At 36.1% G+C, this 10943-nt stretch overlaps 1 protein-coding gene across 2 annotated transcripts in view; it reads right to left on the bottom strand.

The window, feature by feature from the left end:
- Window positions 1–1641: 1641 nt before the first annotated feature.
- GUCY1A2 (guanylate cyclase 1 soluble subunit alpha 2) overlaps window positions 1642–10943 on the bottom strand; it is a 444325-nt gene continuing 435023 nt past the window's right edge. For both annotated transcript variants that reach the window (XM_088843443.1, XM_055422943.2), the window contains one exon: window positions 1642–1849. In XM_088843443.1, coding sequence (XP_088699569.1) covers window positions 1642–1849 — 208 coding nt within the window. The remainder of the gene's footprint in view (window positions 1850–10943) is intronic.

Genomic DNA, 10943 nt, shown 5'->3' with positions numbered 1-10943 from the left:
AACAAATATTTTGCATATCTAAAAGTATTTTCTAGCTGTATACTTAGGGAGCTTGAAAACACTAATTAATCCTCACAGACTACATTGGATACTAGTTAATATATTCCTTAACTGAGTTATGCAATAACCAAATCATAATGCAGTCAAAACCCTAAACAGAAAAATGTGTTTTATTCAGTAGACATAAGCTACCAATGAATATACTTACTGGAGTAAGAAATTGACCACCACAAGGTTTCAAGGAAACAATACTTTCCAACTAATTAGACTGAAGAGAAACTTAGTTTTTATATCTGAACCAAATTAGGAAAATTCTGGACACACTGTGCTTCTAATTTCAGGGTGGGTCTGTAATAATATTTTCATGCATTGTTAATCAGAACATGCAATGGAAGCCTATCTGTAACTACTGTGATTACTAAGTATGAAGGTTAGGCATACTTCAGTGTTAATGAAGGTGATTCACTGAATTTAAAAGTCACATCAAATAAGCTGTGGAAGAACATTAAAAAATCTCAAATTCATAAAGCACATTTTCCCTTGTTTTTATTATGCAAGAATAAACAACATCCTTGGCAAAATAACCTACACTTCTTTCTCACCAATGCCAGTGTTTAGTAATTTATCCCCAAGTGTGGCAATTAGCCTTTAGGAAGCATACACAGAAGAAGGTGACAGGGCAAGGGGGAAAGACTTACATGTCATTTAGTAGGATGCTGTTTGTTATAATTTAGTATATTGTAAAAACTATGTATATTTAGAAGTGCTAAGTTGAAAGGGTCCAGTGTAGCAAAGCATTTTATTTTCACTGGTATTTCTTAGAAAAGAGCAAAAAGATGTTTAATCTTGGTTACAGATACATACGTTTGCTATTAGGAAATTCTATTTCCTTTGGATTCTGTGCTACATTAATCAAATCTAAAAGATATAATTACTAAGTAGATATACAATGCTTTCTTGGCATCTGAAATCCTAGGTTATGTTTAAGTCTAAGTGAAACTATATTTAACTTATAAGTTATAATTATATAATGTATCAACTACACAGTAGCATATTCTGAAAAATCTAATAGTGCTGCATGAAATTATATAGAGGTATGTATAAAAATAGGTAATATCCCTAAAATATTTTGCAGTTACAGTTTTTCCTGCTGGGAAGTTTACCACACTGCCAAGATATATGTATGAAATGATTGCTCAGAAAAACAAAATTAGAAAATATTCCTCTCATACCAACTCACTAAATGTAGGAATATATAATCAAAACTGGCTTTCAAAAGCAATACAAATATATAAAGATACCTTTATGTGTGACAAACAAGAAAACATGGGCTGTTGATTAGTTTTGAATGGGCCCCACATTTGTAATTAATTAAAATACATATATATGTATTATACATATATAATATATATATATGACCAAAACCACTCATAAGAACGAATACATTGCCCCCTTGCTCTCCAGGTTTTTTATTGACAGTCATAACCCATCTCTTTCTAGGATTATTGCCTGACATAACAGAAATTCCACTGTTTGTTCTCAACAATGCAGTGAAAGAGAAATATCTCTCTTCATTCTCCCGTCATGACCCATGTTCTGGGCTTGTGCTTTTTTGGAGGAGTCTTTGATCTGCAGCAGGTCTCAGAGGCTTGTCTCCCGGAGGAACATAGTGCCAATGTTGTAGGAAACCTTTTTTATTTTTGATGAAGAAAGAGAAGGCTTTGGCTGCTTAGGACCAGTTCTTACCTCCAGGAAATAGCAGATACCAGGGATTTCTTTTGGAAAGTTGTCTGGAAGCTCTTCACGGGACCGAGGAATGAATGTGAAACTTTCTTCTCGTTTTAATAATCTAAGAAGAAAACATATAATGTGAATCATATGGGCAGGAGAGAAGAGAAAAAACGGACACAAACTTTAGAGAATCAGGAAGACTGCATGTGCATGTGTGCTCAATAGTGTCTGACTCTGTGAGCGCGTGGACTGTAGTCCCCCAGGCTTCTCTGTCCACGGGATTTTCCAGGCAAGAATACTGGAGTGGGTTGCCATTTCCTCCTCCATGGTGTCTTCCCAACCCAGGGATTGAACCTGTGTCTCCTGCATTGGCAGGCAGATTCTGTACTACTGAGCCACCTGGGAAGCCCAATAATAATGAATTACAAAAGCAAAGTTGTTCCTGGTACTACTTGAAAATATTTGTTCAAAGTTGACTTGATTTTTTTCTAAACAAAAGGCTAAAGAAATCACATAATACATGTTTTTATTCAAACATGCATGATTTACCCTTTCTGTTTTAAAAATCTGCCTAAATTCTGGAATATTCCTTCACTGTTTTATAGACTCCGAGTAAGCTTTAAATCCTATGTGTCATTCACAGAAATCAAGTTTTTAGCTTTGTAGAACAGTCATAACTCAATGTATCTGTGATATCTGGTTACTATTTTCTAGCAATACATATTTTGTAAACTTACCAGCATTTATTTGTCAAACAGATCTACTCTTCCAGTCATAAAGACAATTTTCTAGTACACTAATATTGGAGATTTATTCTTGTCCAATTCTAGGAAAGGTTCAGTGTAATAGCCATACATAGAACAGTGTCCTAGCATTTCAATTTTAAAAATTATTTATTTATTTATTTGACTGCATTGAGTGGGTCTTGGTTGCAGCACACAGGATCTTCACTGCGTCATGCAGGATATTTCCTTGCGGTATGCAGACTCTCTAGTTGTGACATTTGGACTCCAAAGGAAACGGGCCCAATAGTTGCCGCTCACAGGTTTATTTGCTCCAGGGCATGTGGGATCTTAGTTCCTCCACAAGGGATCAAATCCACATCCCCTGCACAGTAGGCAGATTCATAACCACTGGACCACCAGGGAAGTCCCCAGCAATTCAATTTAATTCAACAACTCTTATGGGTTGCTAATTATTGCCCTAGAAAAGTATCCTAGATTCTGTTGTGAATATAATGATAGGCAGAACACAGCAACCTAAGAAGCTTAAAGTTTTGTCAACAGACAGAGACACAGAGAGAAAAGAAACAGAAAGAAAAAATTGAATAAGCAAAGTCACAGTAATATAAAAGTAATATAACACAATAGACTAGGCACTTCCCTGGTGGTTCAGTGGTTAAGGATCCAGCTTCCAATGCAGAAGGCACAGGTCTGATCCCTACTTGGGAAACTAAGATTCAGCATGCTGTGGGGAAATGAAACCTGCACACCACAACTTCTGAGTCTGCGTGCCTCAACTAGAGAGCCTGCTCACTGCAAATACTGAGCCCACGCACTCTGAAGTTCATACCACAATGGGGGAGAAGCCCATGTGCTGTAACGAAGAGCCTGTGTGCTACAATGGAAGATCCTGCATGTCACAAAGATCCTAAGTGCCTCAACAAAGATTCAACACAGCCTATATATTACACACACACACACACACACACACACACACACACACACACACATGGGCTTCCCTTGTAGCTTGGGTGGTAAAGAATCTACCTGCAGTGCAGGAGACTCCGGTTCAATCGCTGGGTTGGGAAGAGCCCCTGGAAAAGGGAATGGCAACCCACTCCAGTATTCTTGCCTGGAGAATTCCATGGACAGAGGAGGCTGGTGGGTTACAGTCCCTGGGGTCACAAAGAATCAGACATGAATGAGCGACTCTCACACACGCACACACACACACACACATCAATTAATTAATTAAAAATGATCAAAAGTCTAGATGCCATAAAAAAGGTGAATCCACAAAGGTGGAAGTTCAGAGAGGGTTTACAGTGGGAGGGCTATTAAACTTTCATGAATGAACTGGTATTTAAAGATAGGCAGAACTTCAACAAATGAACATGGGGCAACATAATGAAAGATTTAGATACAAGAAAATTATGATCAGGATCAACATGTTCCAATCACTGGATTTTATTTTAGAATGAGAGTTAAAGCTGAAGCAGTAGGTTAAGACAAACTTTGAAGTCTGAAACTAAAACTTTAGACTTTATTTGGAGGCACAGTAGAGCTAAACCTATCACTTTTTCCCTAAAAACAACTCATTTTCCTAAGACAGGTAAATGTTAACAGGAGATTGAAGTTATGCAGGATAAGAGATAGATTGAGAAGAAAGGAATCATTGTGACAGAGAGAAGGCAAAGTCAAAAAAGCAGTTAGTGCAAGGAGAACAAGCAATGTTTGAAAAATGTAAGATCATTACATAACAATAATAATCTTTATACTAAAGAGGGAAAAACCATGTCTTCTCAAATGTTCTTAATGGATAAAAATATTATTTGAAAATAATAGTTGGCAGTATTAAGAATTCTTAAAATGTGAGCAATCTATATTCACTTTTATGAATGACAGTTGAAGTATTTTGTCTTGAAAAGGTATTTTTTAACATTTTATTCTTATTTGTTCAATTTATTTATTTACTTAAATTTTTATTTCATATAAAATATATATATAGGGTATAGTTGATTTACAATGATACATTAATTTTAGGTGTATAATAAAGTGGTTCTTTTTCAGATTCTTTCCCCACATAGGTTATAATAGATTATTGAGTAAAATTCCCTGTGCTATAAGTAGGTCCTTGTTGATTATCTCTTTTATATAAGTAGTGTATATATGTTAATCTTAAACTCCTAATTTACCACTCTGCTTCATCATTCTCCTTTGGTAACCACAAGATTGTTTTTGAAGTCTCTGATTCTGTTTCTGTTTTACAGATAAATTCATTTGTATCTTTTTAGAGTCCACATAGAAGTGATATCATATGATATTTGTCTTTCTCTGCCGACTTCATTTTGTGATAATCTCTAGGTTCATCCATGTTGCTGCAATCAGCAGTATTTCATTCTTTTGTATGGCTCAGTAATATTGCATTGCATATATTACCACATGTTCTTTATCCATTCATCTGTCAATGGACATTTAGGCTGCCTCCATGTCTTGGCTATTGTAAACCATGCTGCAGTGTACACTGTGGTGCTTGTATCTTTTGAATTATGGTTTTCTCCAAGTATACGCCTAGGGGTAAGGTAGTGTTGGCACTGGAAATAGAATCCTGATCTGCTAATTCCTAATCAAGCTTAGTCCTACAATAAATAATAAAATTACACTAAGATTTTTTTCTTAAATAGTGTTATTGTGGTATAATTGACATACAGCACTGTATACGTTTAAGGTGAACAGCTGAAATTACTTACACCATAAAATAGCTACCACAACAAGTTTAGTGAACATCTTATGCAAACATGCTCAGTTGCTTCAGTTGTGTCCAACTCTTTGAAACCCTATGGACTGTATCCCACCAGGCTTCTCTATCCATGGGATTCTCCGGGCAAGAATACTGGAGTACATTGCCATGCCCCCCTCCAGGGGATCTTCCGGGCCCAGGAATCAAACCTGCAGCTCCTGCATTGCAGGCGGATTCTTTATCATGAGCCACCAGGGAAATCCAGTGAACATATCATAAACATACAAAATTAGAGGAAAAAAAATCCCTTTGATGAGACCTGAGGGTTTACTCTTCACAACTTTCAAATATAACATACAGTCCTGTTAATTACATTTTTCATGTTGTATCTTACATCCTCAGTACTTATTTATATTATAACTCTTAGTTTGTTCATTTTGACTACATTCATCCCATTTCTGCTTCCTCCAACCCCTTCTGGTAAACACAAATCTGATCTCTTTTTCTATGTTTGTTTAGTTTTGAAGTATAGTAGACCTACAATATACTATTTTGGCTTCTGCTACACACAGTAGTGATTTGATATTCTATACATTTCAGAATAATCATCATGATAAGCCTAGTTACCATATGTCATCATATAAAGATATTACATAATTATTGAAGTATTGCCCACACTGTACATTTGATAATCATAACTCATTTATTCTATAATGAGAACTTTGTGTCTCTTAATCTTTTTCAACTATTTCTCCTGCCCCCAACATCTTCCTTTCTGGTAACCATCTGTTTGTTCACAGTATCCATAATATTGTTTTTGTTTGTTATGTCTGGCCTCTTGTTTTGCTTTTTAGATTCCACACAAAAGTGAAATCATACAGTATTTTCCTTTTCCTGTCTGATTTATTTCACATAGCATGATACCTTCTAGAGCCATCCATGTTGTCCCAAATGACAAGATTTCATTATTTTTTATGAGTAATATTCCATTGTATGCATATACCATATCTTCTTTATCCATTCATCTATTGATTGACACTTAAGTTTGCTTTCATATTTTTGTCATTGTTATGAAGCTGCAAAGAACATAGAGGTGTATATCTTTTCTTATTAGTGTCTTTGTTTTCTTTGGATAAACATCCAGGAGTGGAATTTGTGGGTGATATGATAGTTCTATTGCCTAGAAAATCCCATGGATGGAGGAGCCTGGTAGGCTGCAGTCCGTGGGGTCGCTAAGGGTCGGACACGACTGAGCGACTTCATTTTCACTTTTCACTTTCACACATTGGAGAAGGAAATGGCAACCCACTCCAGTGTTCTTGCCTGGAGAATCCCAGGGACGGGGGAGCCTGGTGGGCTTCCGTCTATGGGGTCACACAGAGTCGGACACGACTGAAGTGACTCAGCAGCAGCAGCAGCAGCAGCAGCATGATAGTTCTACTTTTAATTTCTTTTTCATTTTTAATTGTAAAGTAGGATAATTGCTTTATAATATTGTGATGTTTTCTGCCATACATCATCATGAATCAGCCACAGGTATACATACGTTCCCTCCCTCTTGTATCCCCCCTCCTATCTCCCTCTCCCACCCACCTCTATAGGTTGTCACAGAGCACCAGCTTTGGGTTTCCTGTGTCATGCAGCAAACTCCCACTGGCCATCTGTTTTACATACGGTAATTTGTATGTCTCAATGCTATTCTCTCATATCATCCCACCCTCTCCTTCCTCCACTGTGTCCAAAAATCTGTTCTTTATTTCTGTGTCACCTTTGCTGCCCTGCACGTGGTATCATCAGTACTATCATTCTAGATTCCATGTGTATGCATTAATATATGATATTTGTCTTTCTCTTTCTGAATTATTTTGCAATGGATCTAGATTCATTCACCGAAATTAGAACTGACTCAAATACATCCCTCTTTATAGTTGAGTAATAGTCCATTGTGTCTGTGTATCAAAACTGCCTCATACACTCATCTGCTGATGGACATCTAGGTTGCTTCCATGTCCTAGCTATTGTAAATAGTGTTCCAATGAACACTGGGCTACATGTGTCTTTTTCAACTATGGTTTCCTCAGGCTCTATGCCCAGTAGTGGGATTGCTGGGTCATAAGGAGTTTTATTACTAGTTTTTAAAGGAATATCCAAAATGTTCTTCAGTGGCTGCATCAATTTGCATTCCATTAACAGTGTAAGAGTGTTCCCTTTTCACCACGCTCTGTCCAGCATTTATTGTTTGTATATTTTTAAACGATGGTCATTCTGACTGGTGTGAAGTGATACCTCATTGTAGTTTTGATTTGAATTTCTCTAATAGAGAGTGATGTTGAGAATCTTTTCACTTGTTTACTACCCATCTTCATGTCTTTGGAGAAATATCTGTTTAGATCTTCTGCACACTTTTTGATTGTGTTGTTCATTTTTCTTGTATTGAGATGCATAAGCTACTTGCATACTTTGCAGTTAATTCTATGTTTGTTGTTTCATTTGCTATTATATTCTCCCATTCTGAGGATTGATTTCACCTTTCTCATGTGTGAAAAATCTTTTTATTAGGTCCTTTTGTTTTTATTTCCATTACTCTAGGAGGTGGGTCATGGAGTCTCTTGCTGTGATTTATGTCAGAGAGTGTTCTACTTAGGTTTTATAGTTTCTGGTCTTACATTTAGGTCTTTAATCCATTTTGCTTTTATTTTAGTGTATGGCATTAGGACTTGTTCTAATTTCATTCGTTTACACTTACCTCACCAGTTTCTCCAGCACCACTTGTTGAAGAGACTGTCTTTTCTCTTTTGTGTATTTTTGCCTCCTTTGTAAAAGATAAGGTGTCCATAGCTGCATGGATTTATCTCTGGATTTTCTATCTTGTTCCATTGGTCTATATTTATGTTTTTGTGCCCGTATCATACTATCTTGATAACTGTAGCTTTGTAGTATAGTCTGAAGTCAGGAAGGTTGATTGGAAAAGGTCAGTTTTCATTCCAGTCCCAAAGAAGGGCAATGCCAAAGAATATTCAGACTATCATATAATTGCACTCACTTCATATGCTTATAAGGTTATGCTCAAAATCCTTTAAGCTAGACTTCAACATATGTGAACCAAGAATGTACAATCTGGGTTTAGAAAAGGCAGAAGAGCCAGAGATCAAATTGCCAACGTTCATTGGATCATAGAAAAATCAAGGAAGTAACAGAAAAACATCTACTTCTGCTTCATTGACTAATTTAAAGTCTTTGACTATGTGTATCACAACAAATTGTGGAAAATTCTTAAGAGATGGGAATACCAAACCATCTTACCTGTCTCCAGAGAAACCTGTATGCAGGTCAAGAAGCAATAGTTGGAACCAGACATGGAACAATGGGCTGTTTCAAAATTGGGAAAGGAGTATGACAAAGTTGTACATTGTCATTCTGCTTATCTAACTTATATGCAGTATACATCATGTGAAGTGCTAGGCTGGATGAATCACAAGCTGAATCAAGATTGCCAGGAGAAATATCAACAATCTCAGTCAGATATGCAGATGATACCACTCTAATGGCAGAAAGTGAAGGAGGCTAAAGAGCTTCTTGCTGAGGGTGAAAGAAGAGAGTGAAAAAGCTGGCTTGAAACTCAACATTAAAAAAACTAAGGTCATGGCATTTGGTTCCATCACTTCATAACAAATAGAATGGGGAAAAGTGGAAGGAGTTACAGATTTTATTTTTGGGGGGCTCCAGAATCACTGTAGATGGTGACTGCAGCCAAGACATTAAAAGATACTTGCTCTTTGGAAAGAAAGCTATGACAAACATAGAAATCATGTTTAAAGGAGAAGACATCCTTTTCCTGACAAAGGCTTCTATAGTTGAAGCTATAGTCTCTCCAATAATTATGTACAGATTTGAGAGTTGGCACATAAAGAAGACTGAGTGCCAAAGAATTGATACTTTTGAATTGTAGTGCTGGAGAAGACTCTTGAGATTTTCTTGAACAGCAAAGAGCTCAAACCAGTTAATCCTAAATGAAATCAACCCTGAATATTCATTGGAAGGACTGATGCTGAAACTGAAGCTCCAATATTTTGGCCACCTTATGTGAACAGCTGACTCATTGGAAAAGACCATGATGCTGGGAAAGATTGAAGGAAAAAGGAAAAAAGAGACAATGGAGGATGAGATGGTTAGATAGCATCACTGACTCAATGGAAATGCACTTGAGCCAAGTCCAGGATATAGTGAAGGACAGGGAACCCTTGCATGCTGGAGTCCATGAAGTCAAAAAGTGTAAGATATGACTTAGTGACTGAACAAAAACAAAGCTTAAAGATGATTTCTCCCACTATATTCTATTTTCTTACCTTTTAAAATGTATTCTCATAATAAAAATTAGGGTCTTTTTTTGAAATTAAACTCCTTTGTTTTGTGAGGAATTGAAACATACTTATTTACTTAATATAACAATCTAATATATTAATAATGCAATATAAAATTTTGCAAATTCCTTTAAAGAGCAATGTGCATAAATGAGAAAAAGTGATAAGCAGAAATTGACTTAGAAAAGTTTGATTACCTGCCAAATCTTGAATTTTGAAAGAAAAAAATAAGTTCACAAAGCATTATTATTTTTAAAATTTAGTAAAAATGACATTACAATACATAGAATGGCTATGTGATTTTGCCTAGTTAGCTCTGTTAGTTATTTCTTTAAAGATATTCATATGTTAGAACCCTGTATAAGAGACTGCAAAAGAGACATAGGCATTTAGAACAGTCTTTGGGACTCTGTGGGAGAGGGTGAAGGTGGAATGATTGGAGAGAATGGAATTGTAGCATGTATATTATCATAAGTGACCAGTCCAGGTTCGATGCATAAATTTTCCTCTGTTCATATCTTTGCATTTGTGCTTTTTTAATAAAATTCTTTTTTAGAAAAAAAAAAAAAAAAAAAAAAAAACTAAGATCATGAAAAAAAAAAAAAAAAAGAAAATTTCCTTCTATTCCCACAACCTCAGTCTTAGCTCAAGTCTGGAACCGTAATATTGTCTTTTAATAGTTATATTTCCTCTAGTTTTCCCTATTCCCTCCATGTGAAACATTACCTCTAAATAAGTTTTTCTTTCATCATGCTGCTTGCAGACTCAAAAGTATGCAATGGGTCTCTAATAGCATATATCTAAGTTGAAAATAAAAAAAAACTCTCAGTCTAGCTAAATGTACTTTATATTGGAATAATTTTAGATTTAGAGAAGTATTGAAAGGATAGTACAATGAGTTCCCCTATACTAATTACTCTGTTTTCCTAGTGTTAACATTCCACATAACTCTGGTATTTATTTGTCATAACTAAGAAATCAATTATAGTATGCTATTAACATTAACTAAACTGAAGGCTTTATTTAGATTTCACTACTCTTCCACTAATATCTTTTTTCTTTTCCATGATTTAGTGCACAATTTTTGGAAATAATATAGACCTAATGATTTTTTTCTAACTCATGAGGAAACAGAAGATAAGATTATTCACATATCTTACCTAGGGTCATAAACTAATTCAGTTCAGTTCAGTTCAGTCGCTCAGTAGTGTCCGACTCTTTGCGACCCCATGAATCACAGCACGCCAGGCCTCCCTGTCCATCACCAACTCCCGGAGTTCACTCAAACTCATGTCCACAGAGTCGGTGATACCATCCAGCCATCTCATTCTCTGTTGTCCCCTTCTCCTCCCGCCCCCAATCCTTCTCAGCATCAGGGTCTTTTCCAGT

This window comes from Moschus berezovskii, chromosome 14 (assembly GCF_049115385.1).
Source record: "Moschus berezovskii isolate FMDL1 chromosome 14, NW_MosBer_1.0, whole genome shotgun sequence".
Lineage (NCBI taxonomy): Eukaryota > Metazoa > Chordata > Mammalia > Artiodactyla > Moschidae > Moschus > Moschus berezovskii.
Note: the sequence above shows the minus strand (reverse complement) of the source record. Positions and strands in the feature narration are given on the sequence as shown.